The 25,632-nt window shown below is 42.3% G+C and overlaps 1 protein-coding gene across 1 annotated transcript; it reads left to right on the forward strand.

Moving 5' to 3' along the window:
* The first annotated feature begins 640 nt into the window (after window positions 1-640).
* SQLE (squalene epoxidase) lies at window positions 641-20,279 on the forward strand. The gene is made up of 12 exons (XM_040588457.1): window positions 641-852; window positions 1,312-1,727; window positions 3,820-4,072; window positions 4,359-4,539; window positions 7,057-7,153; window positions 10,395-10,508; window positions 12,090-12,261; window positions 12,529-12,624; window positions 13,197-13,339; window positions 14,413-14,509; window positions 15,043-15,130; window positions 16,425-20,279. The coding sequence occupies exons 2-12, from the start codon at window positions 1,434-1,436 to the stop codon at window positions 16,615-16,617; spliced, it is 1,728 nt and encodes a 575-aa protein (XP_040444391.1). The 5' UTR covers window positions 641-852; window positions 1,312-1,433; the 3' UTR covers window positions 16,618-20,279.
* The last annotated feature ends 5,353 nt before the right edge of the window (window positions 20,280-25,632 follow it).

Raw genomic sequence — 25,632 nt, forward strand, 5'->3', positions numbered from 1 at the left:
CGGTTTGCGGCTGAGGGGCTGCCAGCCTGCCCCTGCCCCTCCGCAGCCGCACCCTGACACCTTTTCTCTTAGAAAACGTTTCAAAATCTCTTCAGGCTGCAGGACGGTGCGGTCCCTCAGGACTGAGCAGCGCGGGAACCAACGCTGCCGCCCCCGCGTCCTTTGAGCTGTTCGCCCTTAGTCCCCCGTCCCCCGCTGCCGGCCAGGTTACGAACCGAGCGCGGGAGACGGCGGTGCCCGCCGCTGCCACCCCGCCGGCTGCCGGCCGCTCCCCGCCCGCGCCTCGCCACGCGCATGCGTAGGCCCCGCTCGGCAGCCGCGCGGGAACGGGGGAACGGCGGGGCCGGGTCCGCCGCGGCGGCAGCAGCAGCAGCAGCAGCGGCAGCACAGCAGCAGCCCCTCATCCCGTAACCATGGCAACCCCGGCGCTCCCGCCCCGCCCATCCACGCGTCGTCACATCGCCCTAGGAGCCCGGCGGACGCTAGCCCCTCCTACCTCCCGCTCGGATTGGTTGTCTGGCCATAGCGCCATCTCGGCATAGCACCGCCGATTGGCCAGAAGCCGCTGAGGCACGGGGCGCGCGGTACCTACAAGGAGGCGGAGGCAGTTTCTCATTAGCATAGTCCCGCCTGCCCGGCGGCCGGCGCGCCCGCCCGCCTCCGTGCGGTCGTGGTGTGCTCGGCGGGAGGCACCGGGCACGGGTATACCTGGTAGCCAGGCGGGAAACCGGGGTGAGGGGTTAGAGGAAGAAGAAGAGGAGGAGACAGCGGCGGCAGCAGCAGCAGCATTAGCAGCAGCGTCGCGTCCTCCCTTCCTCCGTGAGGCGGCTGCGAGGGGCCCTGACACGACAGGTAGCGCATCAGCCGCGCCCCCCCCGGGGCGTGAGCCTTGAGCCGCCCGCCCGGGTGCGTCACGGGCGGCTGGGGCGGCCCCCTCGCAGCGCCGCCGCCTCACTCCCCCGGCGTGGAGGCTCGGCCGCATCCATCCGTCCCGGCAGCCGAGACGGGGCTGGGCACGGCGGAGGAGTGAGCTCGGGAGGCGGTGGGGAAGGAGACTCCCGCCCGCGGCGGGGACGGGCGCCGGCTCCGCAGCCATCGCGTGTGGTGGGAGTCGTCGCGCGTCTCCCTAAGGCGCTGTGCGGAGCTGGTGATTTTTAAGACGTTTTATATTGATTTTATTTTTTGGGGGGTGGTTTTGGAACTGCTCTCTGGGCTCCTGTGGCAGCCCAGCGAGGTGGGGCTCGGTCCTCTACGGGGTTCTGTGGAGCATCTTGTTTTTTCATCGGGATCTCCCTCCCTCCCATCGCACAGGAAGGCTTTGCATTCCTATAAGGACATTTCTCACACCCCGCACAAAACCGCATTTTGGGCAGCGCTTGTCGACGGGACAGTTTTGGAGGAAGCAGCCGGGACCAGTGACCAGTCCCCTCACGATGTGGACCTTTCTGGGTATCGCCTCCTTCATCTACGTGTATAAAAAGTGCGGAGACCTGATGACTTATGCCAATAAGGAGGTGCTGCTCTCTGTGTTAGTGTTCTTCTCCCTCGGCTTGCTGCTGTCCTACAGGTACCACTTCAGGGGGCCCAAGCAGCAGCAGCAGCAACAGCAGCGCAAAGCCCACCTGGGGATGCTCTCTGATGTTCTCTCAGCTTTACCGCTTGTTGGCTTCTTCTGGGCCAAACCCACCCCAGGATCTCAACAAGTTGAGCGGCCCAAATCCAGAAAGGTAGGTTCAATTCAGACGTGGCACATAGGGTGCAGTGTCCTGCTGTGCCCTCAGGCCACTGACCCTCTGTCCAGCTTCGGGAAAGCAGCTAAGAAGGGGTTGGAGAGAATTTGTTTTTAGATGCTGGATGTCTGATTTGTCATTGTGTTAGTTTTGGATGGCAAAAGAAACAGTGAAACTTACTTAAGTGATAGACCAGGTGTTTTGTAGAGTCAAATCAAATATAAGTGAAGAAAGATTTTCAGTGAAGGATTATTATACTAGCAGGAAAATACCTTCAGTTGCCAGCCTGTTGTAGAGGTGAAGGACTGGAGCATCTCTCCTATGAGGAAAGGCTGAGAGAGCTGTGACTGTTCAGCCTGGAGAGGAGAAGGCTCAGGAGGGTCTCATCAATCTATATAAATACCTGAAGGGAAGTTGCAAAGAGGATGGAGTCAGGTTCTCAGTAATGTCCAGTGACATGGCAAGAGGCAGTGGACACAGGAGGTTTGCTCTGAACATCAGGAAACACTTTTTTTACTGAGGGTGGCTGAGCACTGAAACACGTTGCCCGGAGAGGTGGTAGGGCCTCCATCCTTGGAGGTATTCAAAACCCAGCTGGACATGGTCCAGGCCAGTCTGCTGTGGCCCTGCTTGAACAGGGGGCTTTGGACCAGGTGACCTCCAAAGGTCCTTCCCAGCCTCTGCCGTTCTGTGGCTCTGTGGTCAGCTTCCTAATACTTGTGGAGAAAACACATTTGTCTAGACAATGGCAGATACAGTTATTTGGAAATTATTGCTAAACTATTGCTTGTACAATAGCTACAGGACCAGAGCTCAGATAGTCTGTTCTGCTGAGCTCAGCGTGAGACTTGCTGTGAGAGAGGAGAGCTGTAGTTCGTGGCTAGAGCTGAGCTGGCATCCTGCCATCTAAGACTACAAATAGAAATGGATATTCAGTACATCTGTGGGCTGGTACTGTCTGGCTACTTTCTTGTGTAGTTCTGAGCATTTTCAGCTGAGCGCTGACCCCTTGTGCAAAAGAACTTCAAACTTTTTGGCTGCAGGTCAAAGGTTCTGGATTTTTGTTTTGTTTTTCCTGGTAAAGCCTGCCTTTACCCCCATTTCTTGTAATATCTGAATTCAGATAGTTTTGCACTCCCTTGCTGTGTTGTAGATACAAGCATGACACTATGCCACTAGAAATTCTGGTGCCAGTGTTGTTCTGGGCATTTGTTTCACTGATGTAATCGTGTTTGTACCCCCGTCAGCACTGAGGCATTTGTGAAAGAGTAAATTGGACTCTATTCTACCAGCTAGAGAAATGACTTCAAGGTTTGCACTGGAATTGGCCTTACAACATTTTTTTTCAGGTGTATGTGATTAGATGCTGTTGGGAAGGTACTGTGTAACACAACTAGTCTTCAGGTACCAGTTTATATGTTAACTGATACGTAATCTGATGTATGTCAGTTCTTAACAGTTTTAAATGTAGGCGAATGGTAATTTTACCTATACTTTTGACTGATGAGTTTTAATTTCAGGACACTTCTTTAAAACGTTTCCCAGGTAGCAGCTTCTGTTGACGCTTTTTCATGCTGAGTATTATCATAAGATGCTATTTCGGTAGGTAGGTTCCCTTACAGTAAAATTAAAGAGAAATACATTTTCCAGTGAATCTGGTAGCAGTTTGCAATGAAAAAGTTAAAGCCTTCGTGTAGTAGTGGCTCACTGGCATGAAGGCATTGTTTTGTTACTTTCTAGACCAAGAATATGGGACAGCCTCGGCTTACTGCATTTTATAGGAACTTGACTTTCAGTCTCTCTGAGACTATGTTAGTGGTTTGTCTTTGATCAGCAGGGCAAAAAAAAGCAAGTATCTTGTTTTTATTTTGGGGGGATGTTGATTTTTCTTTGTTCTTTGTGGTTTTCTTGCATTGTAGAGTACGACTGATTTAATTTTGGACAAAACTAAACTGGAAAACACTCTCCAACTACTGATACGCGCTCCGTCCCCTGGGTCAAAGTAGAACTAGTCCAAAGTCAGTGCTCTGACAGGGTTATGGTACAGATACATCAGCACATGTAACTTTGTTTGCTTTGTTTTCTAAAGGGTAAAAGAGAAGTAAACTTCTCAGATGTATATCTGACAGAGACAACTCCAAATACAATATTATCACACCAATACGATCCAGAAATTATCATTGTGGGATCAGGTGTCCTTGGTTCTTCTTTGGCCACGGTGCTCTCAAGGGATGGAAGAAAGGTGACTGTGATAGAGAGGGATCTGAAAGAACCTGACAGGATAGTTGGAGAATTGTTGCAGCCTGGAGGTTTTAAAGCCCTTAGAGACTTGGGTCTTGAAGGTGAGTGCATTTCAAATTGTCAATAAATCTATAACACAACAGTTAGTACGCTCAATTATGTTTTTATACAATGCATGCCTACAGGGAAAATAAAGAAAGACATTATCTGCGTTTAATATTTGAACAAAAACTGCTTGTGTATGTCTAGTCTGCCATTTTGAAAATATCCTTCAACATGTGTGTTTTGATTAAGAAAACTGGACTCTGTGTAAAAGAATACTTTTTAAGAAAGCTTAGTTATGTATTAAGACTTTTTAAAACTCATCTATTGGCTTATATTTTGCAGATACAGTAGAAGGTATTGATTCACAAATAGTAAATGGTTACATAATTCATGACCTAGAGAGCAAGTCGGAGGTTGAAATTCCTTATCCAACATCTGAAGATGGCCACGTGGCCAGTGGAAGATCTTTTCATCATGGCCAGTTCATCATGGGTCTCCGAAGGGCAGCTATGGCAGAGCCCAAGTGAGTCGCCTTGTGAGCAATGCAGCTGGGATCCAGAGGCTCAGAAGCACTGTTCCCAGCATCCGTGAGATCCCTTAACTATTTCACTCTTTCCCAACACAAGAGGGCTGCAATAAACAAGACTGAGAGAAAGTAACAGCTGTAGTTACACGTTCTGTTTTCTATTAATGACTTGCATGTACATCAAATGTTACCCTTCGGGAAAAATAATCTTTAAACTTTGGGAATATAGGCTTTAAATATTAGGCAAGGTACTGGTCCATCCATGTGAGAGAACAATTCAAGGGTTAAGGGGTGATTCTCTTCTGCCGATTCTTGGGTTTTGTACTTTACCAGAAGAAGAGACCTCTTCTCAGTGAGCAATGTGTAGAACTTCTTTGGTCAAGAAAGAAGTGGCAGATCTGGTATCATTTCTTAGAATTGTAGAATGGTTTGGGTTGGAAGGGACCTTTAAAAGTCATCTAGTCAAAGCCTCCTGTGTTGAGCAGGGATGTGTATTTCTTCCACTGATGTTATATGTGATGCCAGAAATCAGGCTGCTTTTACATTTGCATATTCTGCTTTTTCTGATGACAAGAAGTCAAGCCAAATAACTAGAAGGGAGCACTGAATGGAAGTAGCTCTTTCCAGTTACTGACTTCTGTTTTTCAGAATCTTGGAAGATGCCTTCTCTTCTGATGAAATAAATATTAGTGTTTCGTATTTCCTCTTTAACTGATTTCTTTCTTTTATACAAGATATGAGATAAAAACTTTTATTGAAACAGAATAGATTCTAGGTGCTGTTTTCTGCGAGGTGTTTTTTGTGTTGTCTTCCCCCCCCCCCCCCCCCAAATAATGCTTACAAAGAAAACATGATGCTATCATCTTTTTACCTTACGTGTCTTTATTCTGAAATTTCTTTCTCCTATCATATCTGTTATATCATATGAATTACTAAAAGTAGCACTGAAAGATAGCAGCTTTGTACTACAGTTAAAATTAATAGCCACTGTGTTTACTAGCTATAAAAGCTAAAGCCGTCTTGTTGAGATCTCAAGCTCGGTGAAACTTGGGCACCTGTTTGCTCAACTTTCAGGGAAAACTCCAGCAGCTGTACACAGTCTTTGAAGCAGAAACTTACAAAAGCTAATGTTCATGTGACTTGAGTTCAATTCTTTCCCTTTGTATCCACACGGTTTCATTTTGTGTGTGCTTGCTTTCCATTTTAATTTTAGCATTGAAAACATGTTAAATTAAGGTGCGGGAGAGGTCAAGAGCTCTTTAACAGTACCATGAGGCTTTGTTTTTTATCTCAGAGCTCGTGAAAATATAAGGGATAATTACTACTGGTTAAGATATCCTCTTTATAACTACTAGGCAATATGAACTTATTTCAGAAAAGTAATTTTGCAGAGAAAACAGGTAGGGCATCACTAGTTAATTATTCTTACAGTGGGTGAAACCAGAAAAAGAAATGAGCACTTATGTAGCTGAAATGACAGCGATAAAAGAAGTTTAAAGCTCTGGATCCTATTCGAACTCTGGTTCACCTGCTGTTAACCTGACATGCTGCTGCACACTCTTGCTGTTGAGGTTTCCGTCCATGTGTTCACACGTAAAAACCATAGATACTTTGATACAGCCAACCTGCCTATTGCCTGGCAAATTAAGCCAGTCACAATCTGCTTTGAAATTTCTGTGCTCACTGACATGTAGAAAAGACATGAAATCGATTGCTCATGTTCCCTCTGAGAACCTAAAATACCAAGCTGTTGTACTCTCAAATGGACTCATTTCTCCCAAGCTGTGGAATTCCATCTGGATACAGAAGTATGTGTGAGGGAGAGAGAGTGTCCATTTCAAGCTGCTAAGTCTGAACTGCTGGGATGAGGTCTAACAGCTCAGATCCAATAAAAGATATAAGATTACAGGGATTTAATTTGTGAACCCCCCAAAAAGAAAAAGTGTGTCCTGAATTCCTGAGGTCAAAAGCTGAATGTCTGTGTCCTAATCAGGTTAGATTATTTTGGACTATTCGGAGAGTTGGGTACCTCACTTTTATCTAGTGTACATGTTGAAGTGCTGCTTCAGATCTTGCTCCTGAGTTCTGCTTGGAGTTAGGTCTCAACTGCACTGTCAGCATTTCCCACCATTTAGCAGGGATGACTCGGTCAGCTGCTTATTTCTGACCATGTCAAACTGCTCTTTGCATCTCTCATGTGGCCGTGGAGCACCTGAAGCATAACTGGGGATTCTGCAAAGTGGTAGGGTGTTTAGGATAAGCGCTACAGTTTTAGAATATTCTCAGGTATCACACCAAATGGTAGTGCTGAACTGAAATTCATGACGAGCACTTTTTGATGTTTAGTGTGGCTTCTGAGAGTGGTCCAGAGCACATCTTTGTAAAATCTAAACAAACCGTGTCAGCAGAGACAAAATTAGTGAAAATCTGGTTTTCCTTCTGTGTCAAGTGCCTTGAAATGTTGGTATCGTTAATCATCTTCCGTTCTGTTCTAACCCCTCAATTTTATTTCAGTGCAAAATTCATAGAGGGGACTGTGTTACAATTGCTTGAGGAAGATGACTGTGTTGTGGGTGTTCAGTACAAGGACAAAGAAACTGGAGACACTAAGGTAGGACAGTTTTCTGTTACAATCTTTGCTAAACTATTGAGAAAATCAAGGGTTGGTTCATACATATATATATATATATACATATAAATAATCTTTTTAAATGTCTGTTCCAGTTCACTGGTACAGAAATAGTGCAGTTACCAAGAAAGCGAAAGCTTTAACGAAAGGAGACTGCATTCTAGCGGATACAGTCCTAGCATATGGGGATTCTTATTGTAACTTCTGGTTCAGCTTCTGCTTTCAGTGTTTCTGGAGAATGGAGTTCATTGCTTATTTTAATATTCATATGTCTGGAGTGTAAAATCTTTTGAGAGTTACTGATGGAAAAAACCAATGTATTTTGTGCTTTGCCTGCATGTAATGGTCTACGTTTCCACGTATACTTCCACCATTAACTGAGGTGTCTGAAAATAAGAAAATAGGTGCCTGTTTATAGAGGTAGCTCTGTCCAGTCATTTCTTGGATCACAGAAAGACAGTTCTGGCCTATTCTAAATGTGTGACTGATTTGATTCGTGTTCCTGGCCTCAGCTAGTGATAAACTGCTGGCTAAATGCTATGGAACTGTGTGAACTTACAGTAAAAAGTTTGGGGAAGACCAGTCTCAGTAGAACCAATGTGCTGAAGTTCTGGATATACTGCCTATTCTCTAGAAAAGCCAAATTTGTAATCTCCTTTGTTACTTTAAATTTTTTTTGCTGCCTAAAGTTATGTAGCCAGTGTGCTCAGATGTGCTCTGATGGGGAAGATGGGAATCTTCTGCCTATGCTCTGCTGCCTTCCATAAAAGACTGAGGAAGTTCCCGAGTGGTTAGAAGATCCTTTTCTGAGCATTACTAACAAAATCTCTCATCTTTAGGTCATTTAGAAATGGGAATGGCAGTATAAAACCATAAGTAAGAGAGCCTTTTAAAAAGTACTTGCCCAAGAAGTAGGAGAACTAGCTGGTTGTAGCTCTTCAGGCAAATGGCACTTCAGCCCACGTGATGGCAAAGTGCTGTTAAGTAGGAAGCTCTAGGAGAGCTGAGTGGAAACAACATCCTTGATCCTTCTTCAGGTAGCTGGAAGAAGAGGGAGGAGTTCCAAGTCCTGTTTCTTGGTCTGCCTCATATATCATGTAAAATGAATAAAACTATATCAGGAAATCCACTCTAGTAGAACAAGCCATTGAATCACACGTGGGTGATGGAAAGACAGGGAATTTGGAGAGGAGGAAGTCTGGGGGTGAGGGATGTGATCTGTGGTCTTTTTTTTTTCCCCCTGAATGTAATTTGCTTTACCATCCAGCAATGTAGACGGCTGGTTGTTTTGTTTGGAGGGTGGAGGGGGATAGTACTTACTCTGCTTTGAGATTTGTTTTTAGGCTTTACACATTTATGGATGTTGTTGTTGTAATTTTAAGTGTGACTGACTTGACCAGCAGTAGTGTGACAAGTGTTTTAGCCTGCATCTTTCCTAAGAGCGTGGATGTTGTTCTTAAGGCTTTGAGTTTCCTATCTGTATAATGGTGATAAACGACTTCATGTTTTGCTCTGAATGCTGAAGTTCTGTAGCTGGAAAGAGCTGTTTCATTTGCTAGCTTAGGTCTCATTTGATTTTAGAAATCTAGTGTAAGAAATTTCCAGTAAAAATTTCTTCTTAACTGTGTTTTGCTATCTGTGACTTTTTGCTGCTGGGAAGCTACTTAGGGGGGAAAAAAAACCAAACCAAAACCAAAGCCTGTTTACATTTCTTAGCCTGCTTTGATAAAGAAAGGAGGCTGATCAATGTTGTGTCTCTGTTTTTCTGTTCTCTCCATCCCTGTTGTCCACCACGTTACCGTTGAGATTTTATTGTCTTAAATGAGGTTCAAATTACCCAGTATGCTAAAAGTCAACGTAGAAAATTTATCAAAACCAAGCAACTGAATAGAGTAACGGTCTTAGTATGTTGACTGTGGAAAAATTGTAGCATGAATGCTCAGATCATTAGACACAAGGGAACCCATATGGGCAGGTGGCTTTGCTCTAATTGCAGGAGTAATTAGAGTTTGCAATCATCTGAGACCATAATCTGTAGGAAAGAGTTTTCATGAGCTCACTTCCACAAGCTCAGACACCATGAATGTGTATTATGTTACTCAGCTCTACTGTCATCTGATTTTTCCTGACTTCCCATCACATGGCAAAGGATGTCAGGATTGTGTGAGACAAGTGACTGAGTCCATTCCTGTGCAGGAGAGAACTGCTCATGGAGGAACCCATTCACATACTGGCTCCCCAGACACTTCCATCCAGTAGTATTACATTTTTCAGGAGTACTAATGAAACACAGCCTGCTTTTTTTGCCTTGTTAGTACATCCTGAAAGCTTAAAAGGAAAATATTTTTTTTGCTTGTGCCAAGTGTATGAGATTATTGGAAGGCCAAGGACTAATGCTCAATATAAATCTATAGTCATTTGCAGTGAAATCACTGAATGTTCTGAGATACATTGAGAAAGCTATAGGTAGAAGGTAACATCTACCTCAAAATGCTTTTTAGTATAATAATGTCGTCATATTGCCATAACAGTGAAATGCTTAGAAGTATATTTTAGTAACTGGAGTAATTTGCTTATGTTAGAGAACAATACAAGTGTTAAAAATTAGAAATTTCTGCATACATTCAGGCTGAACCTGATCAGTTTACTCAGATCTTGTTTTGTATTTTGTCTATATGCATTATGTGTTCTTATACTTCCTAAGTGTACTAGGAACTGCTCAGAGTTCACTGCTTGGTCTTTTAAAGCAGACCTTGTATGCTTACTGCATTTCAGTTTGTTAGACTTCAGTTTGGTTTTGTTTAGTTGCTTATGCATGTTTCTTTAATATAAAATTTCTTTGCTTTCTTTTTTTTTTTTTTTTTTTTCCCCTGAAGAGCATTACAGGCTGAAGGGAGCAATTGCTTCACTTTTTCAGTTTTTGGGGTTTTTTATACACAAGTTTCTACATGGTCCCTATAACTATGTTATCTGAATGCATGTCTGAAAAAGCTGGAGTATATTGTTAGATCAATTTTTAGAGGAAATGAAGTGTGAATGAGGAAGGCAAAACCCACTGTATTTCTTGATATATATTATAAATATGGTCCGTGATCTTCTTATATGTTTATTGTTTTGTGGAACATCTAATGAACAATTGAAAGTGAGAGCTTGGGAGAACTTTTCCGCTGTTCTGAAGCAAAACTGAAAATGTCATGTCTTTATTTTTTTCTTCATGCTGCAGGAACTTCATGCACCACTAACTGTTGTGGCTGATGGACTTTTCTCCAAGTTTAGAAAAAACTTGGTCTCCAGCAAAGTTACAGTTTCATCCCATTTTGTTGGTTGCATTTTGAAGGTAACTTTTCTGTATAACGCTACATAAGACAGTGTGCTGCTGCTTCTTAATGTGGGTCTGAATTTCACTGAATATGTTGTTCGTTATCTTTCCAACAGTATCAATTAGGACTGTGCTTTTAGATATTTATCCAGTCGTTCTGTCAGTTTCTGTGTGTGTCCCTTTGAGGAGTGTTTGGGTATTTTGGTCAGTGTTTTACTGATTCATACTCCATCCCAGCTCTAGGATAGCTGAACTTTCTACGTCAGACTTAACATACTCGGTACAGTTAACAGGTCAGGTTTTCAACTCTTAGAACACTTTTTAGTAGCTGTGAGCCAGTTTGGGGTGGGTTTCTTTCCTCTTTTTTTTAAAGTGGATATTGTTAAAAGTTAAGATTTCTGCTTTTAAGAGTGGAGTATAGTGTTAATTTTAAGCACATAGTTGAACAAGGGAGGGTTCAAAAAAAATGGATTAGCATTCAACATAGCTAATTTAAACTGAGCACTGGAGTCACCACACCAGTTCATAGAAAATACTTTTATTTTAAGAAAAAAAAGTTTCAACATCTCATATAAGGTAGTGCTACGTGCGCTATTAGTGCTGTATCTTACATGTCTCTAATCTCTGTATTAGAAGTAGGCACCATTGTAAAGCCGGAATCCAATTTGTAAAATTACTACTGTGGATATAGGTGCTTTGACTGGTTTGTGTTAAGATACTGGTAGCTAAGATGGTGACATGGATTTTTTCCACAATACTGACGGTGCAGGGAGTAGAAGTCTTGATTTTTAGATCATCCTAGTGGCTGTGCTGTGTTTTATACTCTGGAAGAATACTCAAACTGTGCTCCTGCCTGAAGGTGGGGTAGCTTGTAACCAGGTACATGTATACCTTCAAGACCTATAAACTTCAAGAGAGAAGGTGGGAATCGAGGTTGGTAGCTGGGTGGTTGGAGAACCCATGTAGAAATCCTGGCTGGGTCTTGTCCCCTGTGGCTGCTGCGTTAACTATTGCATTAACAGCAAAAATAATTGAGGGAAAAGGAACCAAAACTAGAGAACTTTCCCTGGGCTGGGAACACTGACTTGGAGGAGCTTCAGCACTTTTTGTGTCTCTAACTCCTCCTGTTTCTGTGCTTTTGGAAACTTGTTTAACACCTAGTTAGATAGGACCCTATGATTCTTCCTCAGTTGGTGTCTCCATGTAGTTGTATACAGATTAGTGTATTTCTTTCCCTCCCACCGCTTTCTTTATGAAAAGAAAACAAAATTATATTATCAAAAACTATTACATTGATTATATTACAGGTTTTCAATAGCATGTATTAAATATTTGTGAGTTATTCACATGAAATGTATAACTTATTCTAGTAAATATAAAAATGTATTGCCAAAAGAATTGTAACTACACTGAAGTTCAGAACTTGCTTTTTGAAAACACTTCTCTTGTTCATTTAAAGAGAAAAACAATAGAAACTTAGTGTGATATGGGATTTTATTTCAAAGTATTTCAGAAAATGATTATTTTTTTTTTAATCTGAATTTTAATATCCTTTCATTGATTAGTCTCAATCTTTCTCCCCCTTCTTTTCTTTTGAAGGATGCGTCACAGTTTAAAGCTAATTATGCTGAACTTGTTTTAGCTAAAACTAGCCCAGTGCTAATCTATCGGATTTCTTCAACTGAGACTCGGGTCCTTGTTGATATTCGAGGGGAAATGCCAAAAAATTTAAAAGAATATATGATTGAGAACATTCATCCACAGCTACCTGGTAAGTCTAGAAAGATTTCCATCTGTAATCATCTCAATTAAATGTGCTAAAAAAGGCACATTTCATTGAATCCGTTGAACTATGTGGGCTTTTTCCATGTGCACAGTTACTCTTTCAGTAATGATTCACCCTTAGCAGTTCGTTCAGCTCACATCTGTGAGGTTAGCAGTTCAGAAGGATTACATCTCTAAGAAGAGGTTAAAATGGGTTGTATGCAAATTATTGTAGACTCCAAGTAGTGTAACTGAAATATTTTGGTTATTGCAGACCACTTAAAGGAACCATTCTTAATAGCGGTTCAGAATGATCGTTTAAGGACTATGCCAGCCAGCTTCTTGCCTCCTTCAGCTGTAAACAAAAAAGGTGTGTATTATGAAATTAAAAGGAGGGGAAAAGGCGTTATAAACTTCTCCTAGGGCTTAGGCCTTTGTTGTTCAATACAACTGTCTCATAATTCTTCTATGAAAAATAATATTTTGAAAATGTGTACCTTGGGCATAGTTTAATGGCAATGTTTATATTAACACCACACTTGATATCAGTGCCTGCTTTTTTAAGTTTAAATCACTTGGTTGCTCAAGCTTATACAAGTGTGGTCTTTTTAAGGAAAACTTGATTTAAAAAAGGAAAGAAATTACCTTAAAAAGTGTTTGTATTTGTGTTCTTTGACACACACATGTTCATACCTATAGGGAAAAAATATTTTGACCTTGATCATCTTAAAGCCTTTTTAAGCTTGTTAATTTAAAAACACCCACACACCCCACCACCCTTTTTCCTTTTTTTTTTTTTTTTTTTTTAAATTTTGTAGTTGTTACTCATTTCCTGGTGGGAATGAATTCTTAGTAAGTTTGGTTTTTGAAAAATAGAGGGTTTGAATTCTAAGATTATGTAGTGGTCATGCAGTATCCCATTAATTTTTGTCTTCTACCTAGGTGTTCTTCTTTTAGGAGATGCATATAATATAAGACACCCTCTAACTGGTGGAGGTATGAGTGTCGTTTTAAATGATGTTAAAATATGGAGAAGTTTACTCCAGGATATTCCAGACCTTTATGAAGATTCTGACATTCTCAAGGTAAAGCTTTATTTTGGGCTTATTTTAGGCAGCTTTTGTGGCAATGTAGTGACACGCTTTTCAGTTTTATGCAACCCAGAGACATGTTAGTTATTAGTGAGGCACAGGGGTTTTCAAAGCTTTGGATAGATAAATCATGCATTAGGCATTCACCAGTAAGCGAGGCTGCCATGTGTGCTATAGCAAAAGGCATATTCAAAACTCTGCTTGCTGACCTGTTGTGTTTTGCTTGAGAAGACTGGAGTGCTGTGTCTAGGCAGCCTGCTTTGCTAGCATAACCTGATAGTCTCATATTAGTGGTGTATTTGTAATGTAAATTGATCTTAAATGCGGTGGGGTTTGACCATTACACATGTGTGAGCACTACTCAGAGAATAACAGCTGGCCTGTTGACTGCTGCATTAACCTCACAGTAGTAAGTCAGAACATGTCCTTCTTTCCCAGGAATTGGCATCATCAGTGTTGATGCCTTATTTTTTTCAGTGAGATTTAGATCCAAAATTTTGATGAGTAGATAATAAAATTTCTTACTTATTTGTTTACTTCTTTTAAGTGCGTTAGGCATGTTGTCTTGGATAAATTATAGCCAGAGTAATTATAGACTGTAAGTAGATGACTCAAAAAGTGTATTTGAAAATTGAGAAGCGCTTAGAGGGACCCTGAATGTCAGGAGAATACAGGACATACCTGACCAAATGCAGATACTTAGATCTCAGCTAGTCACCTCTGACTTTCAGTTATTTCCTACTTAGTCAACAGAGAGAACTAGGTGTTATCCTTCAAATTTCTGACCTACCCCAGCCACCTACTATAGGATGAGATGAAGCGCACCCTGGAACTACTTTTGTTGTTTGGTTTTTTTTTCCTGTATTTATTGTAAGAGGAGGCTTGATAACTGGCTCAACAAGTTTCCAAAATTCCTTAATGACTTAGCTTGGAACTGATCTAGCATATCACTAAATTTGCTCTACATTATCATGAGTATGACTCTTACCACCTCTTTGGGAATCTTGTGATTGTTCTTGTGTATTTACTTACAGGAGTACTTTTTTTTTTTCTTCCCCCTTTTTCAGGCAAAAAGAACGTTTTACTGGTCAAGAAAAAAATCTCACTCTTTTGTAGTGAATATTCTTGCCCAGGCACTTTATGAACTCTTTGCTGCCACAGATGGTAAGTGTATTTTAAAGATAACTCTGGCTAATTAAAACTTAGTAAATAAGTACGTCTGGGGGGGGGGGATGGGGACGGGGACAGACATGTGTATGAGTATGAGCATATGTCCATGTGTTTGTGTGTGTGTATGTATATTGATATATATTAAAAATATAGCAATCAAAGGATTTTAATGAGTTAGCTGGCGTTCTCTGCCTAGTTGTTTAGTTCTAGCGTTATGTAAACTGAGCTTTAGTGATGTGAAGACAAGTCTGGAGTTTGTTTTTAAAAAAAAAACAAAACCATTGGGGAAAAAAAACAACACAAAGAACGAAACAGAAGACACTTGTTCTTGTGCCAGCTAATTCAAGAATATGTAGGTATTCTATAAGACTATGCTTTATTTAAATAAAACTAGCTCAGAATCCAGCTGAATTTAACAGAACGACAGCTACCAAAGTCCTGGAGTTAAGATCACTGTTGTGTATTATTGGAAAAGTTTTTTATATGTGTTGAATATATTTGTTGAGTCATTTTAATTAATTTTGTAGATTCCTTGCATCAGCTAAAGAAAGCCTGTTTCCATTACTTCAGACTTGGTGGAGAATGTGTCTCGGGTCCTGTTGGATTGCTATCTGTGTAAGTTCACCATGCTGGTAATAGTTAATGTGAACGAGGTTGAGCACTGTGAGCCTCTGTCAAGATCTGCTTTGCTCCCAATCGGTCAGCTCTGCACAGGGAGAATGGTCCATATGAACCTATACTTTTAGGGTTATACTGAAATTCGGAGCTCTTTTAGAAGCTATGCCTTTAAATGCTGGCTCTTTTTTTTTTTTTTTTTCCTTTTTTTTTTTTTTTTTCTTTCTTTGTAAAAAATGCTACTAAAATCTAGAGAGAAGTTAATGCAGGTGTCATGGCAGTTTGAATGAGGTAGAGGGGTCCAGACTAGCCGAGGAGCTGGTGGAGGCCTTTCATGCCTGACAAGCTGAGAGTGAGAGTAGCGAAGGATGAGGTCTCCCCAAAAAGAACACAAGGAACAGGGTTACTGGTAACTATCAGGGTGTTTTGAGTGACACCACAGAAACTAGTGAATGCACAATAAATCACACTACTTTGAACAGAGTCATAGCATCAGAGAATATCTTGAGTTGGAAGGGACCCGTAAGGATCATCAGGTCCAACTCCATTAAAGGCAAACAAACCTACCTTTTCTTAAACCTCAGTACTTTTTTCTAAAAACATTTGGTTTTGTCTTAGCTCAGATGTATGAATACTGACAGGGTACTGAGTACAGCTGCATGCCAAGCTAGGGTTGTATGTGCATCTTCCTAAAAAAAAAAAAAAAAAAAAAAGAGTATACTGAAGTTGCAGTTCCTACTCACCTTATGCAGACAAAGAAGGGTTAGATGGAACTAAATGTTGCTGAGTTTACTGATCGGAGTACAGCATTTTGTGGAATGCAAAACACAGTTGAAGAAATCTACCTGTATAGCTGATAGTCTTGACAAAGAGGTAAAGAAGGAAAACTGGTATTTCCTACATAGTTAAGAGCCTGTGTGTGAACACCTGCGATCAATGCAGTACTGACATGTGAGAATGTGTGCATTTATATTTCTCCCGTTTTGGAATAAGAGCTGAAACTGATAGAGCCTGTTGAGAATAATCCCCTGGGAGTTGATAAAGGCAGACACAGACTACTGGAAATTAAGAGAAAGCAGCAGTATATGCTGGCTGTGCTGTAGAAGGGAGCGCAGACTGTATAGCAGCTTGAAGACACCAAAGTTTGTTTATTTAGTTGAGACGGCAAGACTAGAGCTGCCTAAATCAGAAGGGGGTGTGTGTAGTCTCGAGTGGGGATCTCTAATGATAAAATAAAAAATTGTTATTCTGATTCTGTTTGTTTACGTGTTTTATCTATTTATTTTTAATACAGGTTATCTCCTAAACCAATGGTACTGATTGGCCACTTCTTTGCTGTGGCGTTATACGCTGTTTATTTTTGCTTTAAGTCAGAGTCCTGGATCACCATTCCTCGAGCATTTGTCAGTAGTGGGGTTATTCTTTACCGGAGTTGCTCTATAATATTTCCACTTATTTACTCTGAAATGAAGTATTTAGTCTATTAAAATCCAGGGGGAAGTGACTGGAGGAAGAAAACATGAAAATCACAATGCCTTCAAAATCTTTGGATATGTACTATTCAATATTGTATTATCTTTTCTTCTCTTCAAAATGTGTTTTCCTTGATAAGGATTTAACTTTGGTTTTGTGGTTATATACATATATATTATATGTAAATACTCTTTTCTTTGCGATTGAAGTTCAAAAAGGAGTTAGCTGTTTACAAGGACCATAAATAAGTGTTGACATGTGGTAGATAATTGCCAGTTTTGTCAGAATTTCATCCTTGCTTTATCCATTGCCGAGTGCACCACTAATATTAATAAACTGAAAAGTGAAAACTGTAAACCATAAGCTGCTATTATCCTTCATGCTTTTTTCTGTTCAGTAGTTCCATAGACTGTTTCTTGATTACTGTGAAGTCTTGTAACATTCTTGATTTGGGTTGTTTCATTAGGATTTGCCTGTTCTTTTTCAGTTGCAGCTAAGACACTAGTTTACTGACACTTAAAAGGACACTGTAAAGGGTTTCTGATACCGAAGCGTCACTTTAGTCACTGTTGCAAGTGCCATGTTGCTCTTCTGAAGATAACAAGTAATAATCAAGCCATAGTTAAGTTGGCTACTGCATTGCACTTGGGTACGTGGTTTTGAAATTTTCTTCCTATCTCACTTCCTTTTAAAACCTTAGGGTTTTTTTTTTTTTTCTTTTGCTTGGTGTGTGTGCAGCTGAAGTTTAACACTGCCACGAACTGAAGCACAGCAACAAAACCGAATCCACTGAAAAAAAATCAGTCCAGGCTATTTCCAGTAGACAGTAAAGTAATCTTTGATATCACTGCTAAAAACTCATGAGAAGTACCGCAAAAGTGTCCTTTTAATACTTTGAACAGAGTCATAGCATCAGAGTATGGTTTGGTTTTGTTCCTATAGAAATTACTGCATGCTACTAAAGAGTTCACATCTCTTGCTGTTGGTCACTATTCCTTCTCGATATCTCTTATCAGTATGCTTTCCTTTGTTCTTGTGTATTTTCATTTTTCTTTACCTTTCTTATGATTTCTTTATGTTGTCGCTGTATGGCTCTACTATTTTGGATTGCCTGAAAAGGAAATCCCGCATCAGTGCAACCAACAGTTTAGAGAGCAGTAAGAAATTATGTTTTTCTGTGCTGGTGAAACTTTGACTATATCTTGAAAATGGCAGATTGCGTAAGTTGTATATAACCATACATTTTATGTTGGACTGTGGGGAAAAAAAAAATCTGTGGAGAGGCTTTTTTAATATTTTGTTTGATGGATATTTCAAATGAGCTGTTCTTTTCCAGAAGCAAAAGTATGTATATTTTTCTAACCATTATCACTTTTGATACCCTCTTGAAATTACACGCATCATGAATATCTCTATGTTTAAACTTTAGGGTAGAGTACTAATATTTTCAAATATCATTATATATGGTGACTAAATGATGCCCCTTTAAGGGTACACAAAGTTTGCAGAATTTATACAAGTGTTTTCAAAATTTGTCACAATTTTGAAAATATTGATTAATTTTACATTTTCTATTTTTTTATATTATTTGCAGTCAGTCTCTTTAAAATCAAAGATAAAAAGTCCTGAGCCAAATACACATGTTCAGCTTAAATAAAAAGTTGCCATATCTGTAGATATATTTTTTTTTTTTTTCTGTTGACGTGTATCTCTGGTTAGTGAGTTTCGTTAAGTCCTGATTTATCTGGAAATACCAGTGTGCTTAAATTTACATACATGTTTAAGCACTTCTTTTCTTTTCTTGAAGTCAGTGCCTGGCTAAGTGTCTTGATGATTGGGACAATGATCGCTTGTTTGAAATTACCGTGGGGGAGAGAAAAATGTTGCATGTATGTGTAAGGAAGAGTAGCCTGAACATGTGACTCGTGAAATGGTTACGTGCCTTGTCCTCAGGACACGATGAAGGACTTTGAAGTATCGAACAAACCGGGACCATCTGGACACAGGGCAGCACAGGGTGTGGGCTTCTAACTGAAGTCCCTGATGAGCTGGTCTCCGGTAGGGTTTGACAGCCTTGGCTGGGCTCCTGTCCCAGCCGGGCAGCAGTGCTTTGCCCTCATGATGAAAAGTCCCGGGGCAGAGTTTCAAGCCATGTCCTGTAGTCTCTGGCTGCAGTGGCTTTCTCGGGGACGCAGAGGGAGGCTGAAGGGTGGGAGAGAAGTCGTGAAAGAAGCGGTACTTGAGCCAAATGAGAGTAAGAAAGGTAAAGCTGGCAGTGAGCGGGCAATGTCCATAGGTAAAATGGCCAAAAATGGAATCCGGCTGTTTGAGCTAATGCTAGCCGTCGTACGCAGCAGACAAGTCTTTAAGAATCCTGGGGTTCGTTTTCTACACCTGTATGCAGCAAAGTGAAGCGATATGCCAGGAAAGATGCGTCACAGGTGTGATTCAGAATTGGAGAGGAACACAATGCACACGTATTTGTTGCAACTTGTGAGTTGTCTACGTGCAAACTGTAAAGAGGTTAGTTCTAAGGATTTGTAGGCTGCAAAATTTAATACCATCCCGTGCCCTTAGCAGGGCACCTAGGGAAGAGTCGGCACATGAGATGTGTGTTGTGCACGTGTGGTTATCCCTGTGTTCCAGGACTGGTGCAGCTGCAGCTAACGCAGCAGAAGGAACAAGAGAAGCAGGTGTGTAGTGGTGAGGTTGTAGCTGGTGACATGGTTCAGGAGTATGAAAACTTGCTAGTGGTGAGAAGGAAAGAGGGAACAGTAGTTGCCTTCTGTGCTGGTAGGTGGTCTAGAGGCTTGTTCATAGGTGGGGAGTTAATTCATGCATGCAAATATCACATTTGAAGCTTGCTTGAGAAATTTGTGTCGTGTAGGCAAAGTGTTCTTGGTCTTCTGGTTTTGGGGGTTTGCCTTGTTTTGAACAAACCCTTTACTGGAAAATATATGGGGCAATGAGAAGGTTTTTTATTACAGCTTTAAAATGCCTGCTAGCGCAGGCATGCAATATTGGATTTTTGATGAGTGGTACCCATTTGGGCTGTGCCTGTGTCCTGTGCCTCTAGCTCCACTGCTCCACTACAAGCAAGTGAAAGGCAGAGTAGCAGTGGTAGTTTTCCTCCCACCTTCACTCTAATCACCTGGAACAAAGAGAAAGCACTTGAGCAGTCCCGGAATCAGCTGCCTGTGTTTTGTAATGTATTATTTGGTTGTGCTTCTGAGACAACAGCAGTAGTATAATGTGATGTTACAGATCTCCAGCATAATTACAGTGCTCCTCTGGGGAAGTGTCTGAATGGAGGCTTAAGTAGTCTGTTCTGCAGCTGAAGAGAAGAGGAGCACATCCTTTTCCGCAGGTGTAAACGGTTAGTTGGTGATGTCTGAATAGCACTTGGAAGACTTTACGCTTAAAACCTCGCTGATGTCTGGAGTACGCTCAGGGAAAAACGACGACCAGTAACAAGGAAGATGTGCTATTCCTCATCTGTATTGCCCAAGCTTTGTTTCAGTTGAACAATGATTTGGTTCCGAAGAGCCACACGAGTTTGGTTGTAATCAAGCTGTTCCAAAGTACATGCAACAGCAGCGCTGTTACCAGGGTTTCCAAATGTCTGTGGAAATCTGAAAAAAGGGGATGATTAAAATATATATTGCTCCCTCCTTCATAATGCCAGTTTCTGTGTTGTCTTTTTGCCTCGTCCTCGTGTTGTACGCCTGGTCTCTGCTTCCTCCCACTCGGTCTTCTGGTCCTTGCTCCATGTTTGCAGCCAGAAGTGTGCAGCAATCCAGGACGTGGTTGCTGCGCTGCAGAAAGGTTGATCGGTAAGGCGGGTGGAGCGTGTTGCCCATAGTGGTTTCCCATGTGGAAGCTGTGACCTGTGCTCCTTCAAAGGCCGGTCTCATCTCCAAAACCCTACATGTTGGTATTTACTGTCATGCTGTTGATACACGCCGGTGGTTTTGTGTCGGTAGGGCAGTAATTTATGGGGGGCTCATGGGGCTTTTGCGTATTGTTCTCTGGAACCAGCTAGTGTGTTCTGGACAAAAGCAAAATCCGTTCAATTCAGAATAAATAGAGGCAGCTGATAAATTATGCGTCCTGAAATTCTGGCTTGCTCAGCATGACAGTACTACATGGAAAATAGTGTCAGCAGTTCCTGAGCTGCTCCCTGTGGAGCTCCAAAGAGCTGTGCAACCTCCTGTGCTGTGCATAGTGAACAGCAGCACGGCAGAGTGTGCTGAGATATAGTTATCTGGGGTACTGAAAATAAAAGTTGACAGAGAATTTTAAATAGTAACTGAAATCCAATGTTAATATAAGCAAAGCAGCATAAATAAGAAAAATCATCGTGATAGCAGAACCCAACTGTGAGTGTCCTGGAATCACCGTGACTGGTCCTCTCCAAGCTTCCACGCAGTTTGCAGTCAAAGAGCATGTTGGGAATTGTCAGCGAAGGGCTACAGCAAGAAACCCGCCACAATTCTGCAGGAAACGAGCCTTTGCACCGGCTGAGGTGTGGCAGAGCAGGAGCTACTCGTGCCTCGGGCGGAGGCGAGAGGAGCTGCCCGGTGGAGCGCTGAGCCTTTGCCAGTGGTGTTTCCTGAAGGCAGAGCTAGTGAGGAGCCATGGAAGAAGGGGCTTCTGGTGTCACAGGCAGGTTTTAGAGCTGGTCTTCAAGCAGGGGTTACCAGGCCAGCCAAACAGAAACGGCAGAACCGTAGGTCCAATACTGGAATACTGGCACAGGCAATAGGTACTTGTGTAGCGACCAGTTCTGGGGATGCACCCAGACAATTTAGTGGGGTGTGTTGCATTTCTCATACGGGATTTTAAGCGGTTCCACCTATGCTGTTGCAGTGGCTATTTTGTTTTGTTTTTTTTTTCCATGGGAACATTTGGGGTTTCTTTAGCTCCGCACCCTGTTTACCCGTAGGTCACTCGTACACGATTACTTTCGCAGGTTTCTGTGATGCAGCTAGCTTCCTTCGGAGGAGATGCACATTTTTCAGGCAACGGGCATCCTAACGCTGTCTTCCCAGGTATGGCTGTTTGACAGCCCTAATGTAGAGGCTGATATCTATATGGTCCTGAAAATTTGTATTGTCCAGTAAAAGTATACAGAAGTGTATGTACAGATATCACCTTCTCCTAACTGCTGTCTCCGTACGTACAGCAGTACCGTAGGTATGGGTTTGACGTTACGGGTTCTTCTAGGCTACAAGACTGGATTCTCTGATGGCAGGAGAGGAAGGGGGGGCTTGGAGAGGGGTGCAGGACCATGGTCCCAACTGTGGGTTGTGGGCGTGGAGGCTTCATCCCTACTGGGGGGCACAGCAGGACCACAGCTGGCTGTCCCTCTTCACTGGTAAAGCTCTGTCCATAATGGTCTTGGCACAGGCCACCTTGTGACCTCCCAGGCACCTCCTGGGTGTCATTTGGAGGGGAAGGGGATTAGCGTGGAGTAGGGATCGTTGCCAGCCCTGTGCGGATCAGGTTGTCGTGTTTGAGGTGTGAGCCGTGCTTGTGCCAGGTGGTTCCTGCACCACAGGGTGGGTCCTGACATGTTTTATGAAGTTGTGGAGTGAATGCTGAGATCCTGGACCCAGATATCTGCATGGGGCTTCCTGGGCACAGGGCTGAGCCCAGCAACAACTGCTTCGTATACTTCTTGTGTGGGAAGTACAGCATAAACGTGTCCCTCACCTATATTTCAGCATAAATAAAACCCTACTATTTAGGGTTTATGTTATGAAGCGTTACCACCTTCCTTACAACCAGATACATTTGCTGCCTCAGTTTTCCATCCTAGGACAGCGGTCATTTTATCAGGTGCTTTGTCCTTGTGTCTTCTGGAGGAAACTTGTGGAAGAGGACGCTGGTAGCAAGCAATGGGTTGCTATTTTGAGAATGTGGTGGATGTGCTTTGACCTTGGCTAATTTTTGCTTTGCTTTTGGAAATGTGGGTTGAGATGGTGGATTGAAATGCATTTTGTTGACAATGATCACATTCTGACGCACATCCTTGTTGCAGGCACATAAACCCCGTAAGCATTTCAGATACACCATCAAGTGAAGGAAACCTTCTCAAGTGTCCCTGCCTTCATCTTCTCTTGAGTCCTTATTACCACCTTGAGTGGTCACAGGCGATTCTGTTAACCTTGAGCCTTATACTGCTTTTTCTAGGCGAGTTTCCTCTTCCAACTGAGAATCAACAGGAGGTGGGAGAAGCTTCTGCCACAGGCTGCCGTGGGACACCGGGGGTCACTTGTGCTCCCGGCTACCTTGCCCCATGCCAGAGAGCTTTGCTGACTAATGATTGCTGCCTTACACTGCAGTTTTCTTCACAGTCTCTATCTCTCCTGCCATCACCAGGCAGGAATCAGATCGAGTACCCGTGTTTTCTACTCCAGCTGCCTTTATCTCTGCCAACTGTGAGTTGCACAGCAACACTGCTGTGGCTCAGGTTTCGCCATACGGTAACTTGGTAACCACAGGTAATTACCTGGTGGTAGAAGCTGGATGTTGACTTACCATGGTTTCCTTTGTACCCAGAGTGCCCTTGCTAATTGCTATAGAGCATATGTGGAGCCGCTCTGTCTCTCAATAATGTATTTGGTGTCTGCATTTTTATCTTGCCAGAGCTAATTTCTCCTGCTGATGACATCTGGAAACAGATAGTGCATATAGATGTTATTGGGGCATTAAATGCTTGGGGGCATTTAAATCGGAGGTCTCTTGTTTTCATGTGCCTGATCGCATCAGCATGACCCAGCGTCGTTCTGCTCCATATAGTGCCTACACGGGTACCTATCACATACCATCTTTATAATCAGATAAATTAAAGCCTGTAACAGTAAGGCCTTTCTCCTCTCAGATGTCTGCACTACCAGTCATCCACTGCCCGATGCTGCCAAGATGATTCTTTTGATACTCTGGTACAATATTCTGGGGAGCTGCACACATTAAAAATATCCTTCAAACCTGCTTTTAAGGACCGACACGCCTGTAGAAAGGATCATCTTGATTTTATTTGGTTACATTTGGGCAAGTAAATGAAAGTGCTTATTTTCAAAATAAGGAGGAACACAGCATTCAAAGGTTTAAAAGACACAAGCATGCAGAAATGAGATTGTATCCGTGTTAGCCTGGTGTATAAGAGCAGTTTCAAAAGCCCTGTGTGATTCAGCCAGTAAGATGCTTGAGGCTTCACAATCTTGTCCTTGTACAGCCATTGCAGCGCTGGGGAGCGTGGCCGGGAGGGAGTCCTGCACCAGGGCACGGTTCTTTTTTAATGCTAGAAAAGTCCTGATGGAAATTCTTGTCCTGGGTGGAGGTGCAAGTGATAGATGGCTCTGCTCCCCGGGAGGGCGTTACAAATGCCCTCTTAAGGTGCAGGCTGAGTAAATGCGAGCATCCCCTGGGTGTATCTGGGTGCGAGTCTTGGAGTCAAGCTTGTCTCAAGCCAGCTAATGAGCTTTCCTGGGTCTGGTTAACCAATTATGCAACGGATAATGGTGCTGGGAAGCAGCACTGTCAGCAGCTGCCAAACTTGAGTAAGTGCAATAGATTGGGTCTTTTGTTTCGCACTAGAACGTGGACCGAGAATTCTATTTTCAATGTACTACTACTAACTTAATTCCCACCGATGCTAGTGGGAACCAAACAGGTTGCGGTGGAACTGGCTGCAGGGTGAGCTACAGCCATGGCAGCTCTGGTTTGTGGGCAGTGGAGGGATGTGACCCCCTATCGGGAGGCAGAATCCCGCTGCTGCTGCTGCTGCCGGGTTGGAAGAGGGTTCACAGTGGCAATTGCAGCAGCTTCAGTGACACAACATGGCCAGCTTGCTCTCGAGCCCCAGCCTCAGCAAGGTTTCTGGCGAGACAAGGACTTAGCTTTTTAATTCATGTCTGATACTTAATTCTTGCACGACAAAAATTTTATAGCTGGAGGATTTTAAGATGGAGAGTGTTATGTGATGTTACTTCATTTGTATATAACTGGATTTTCATTGCCTTATTTGTTGTTACTTTTTAAAAAATACAAAATGTGAAAGCTGGAAGCCTTGCTTTCTGTGGATTTCTAGTTATTTTGGTTATGGAAGGATGAGAAAGTGTCATACCTCTATCATTATTCTGAATATAATTTTTTCCTGGTTTTACCTGAAGAGCCACAGGAGTTAAAATTACACATCTTAATTAAAAATGGCATAAATTGCATTTTGACTCCTGTGGCGTGCTACGTACTGGTTGGTTTGTTCCTGCTTGAAGTGAAAGGGAATGCCTGCACTGGTGGGCTATACCCAAATAAAGCGTGAGAGGGTAATTTCCAGGGAGGAATGCTGGTTCACTCTGGCATTGTGGCTATATCCCAAAGCAGATTAGTTCAGAGTCAGGTTTTCATAAAGCATTATTGAGAATTTTAGTGTCATATCATGTTTTAAAGAAGAAATGCAGGGATACATTCCCTGCTGAGGAATACTGTGATGAAATAGAGCGCAGGAAAGATGCCTGCCGATGTTCACAAGCTACTTCAACTGCAGAAACTAATTACAAATATTCCAGAGCTTTTTTCTAGTCTGGCTGGGAACCCTCGTTTTCCTTAATAGTATCATTATTGATTTTTCTGCTTGCTGAGTCACAGCAGTAATTTACACTGCTATGGAACTGCCCCTCATAATCTGCTTTCACAACAGGGCTCAGCGTGACTCAGAGGAGCTAAAATTTGAAGTGTAGTCATAAATAATTGCATTAATAACAAAAGCCCTAATGCATTAGCTTAATGTATAAACTGTGTGGTTTAGCTTATCGTAACCATTTTCAGGAAGCTGTACTTCTGTGGTGGGGACAGGATATTTGTATTTGCTTTGGGGAAAGTTTAAAGCTTTCTAAAGTAAAAGCTTAAAAATAAATTCAAATAGGGAAAAATTAGTTTGACACCAGTTTGTGTTCTTCCTCTGTTGCTCTTTGCTTTCCTACCTGTTAAAGTAAGAGTACGTGTTCCTAGCATGGGTAGGAGGT

The sequence above is a fragment of the Falco naumanni genome, chromosome 3 (assembly GCF_017639655.2).
Source record: "Falco naumanni isolate bFalNau1 chromosome 3, bFalNau1.pat, whole genome shotgun sequence".
Classification (NCBI taxonomy): domain Eukaryota; kingdom Metazoa; phylum Chordata; class Aves; order Falconiformes; family Falconidae; genus Falco; species Falco naumanni.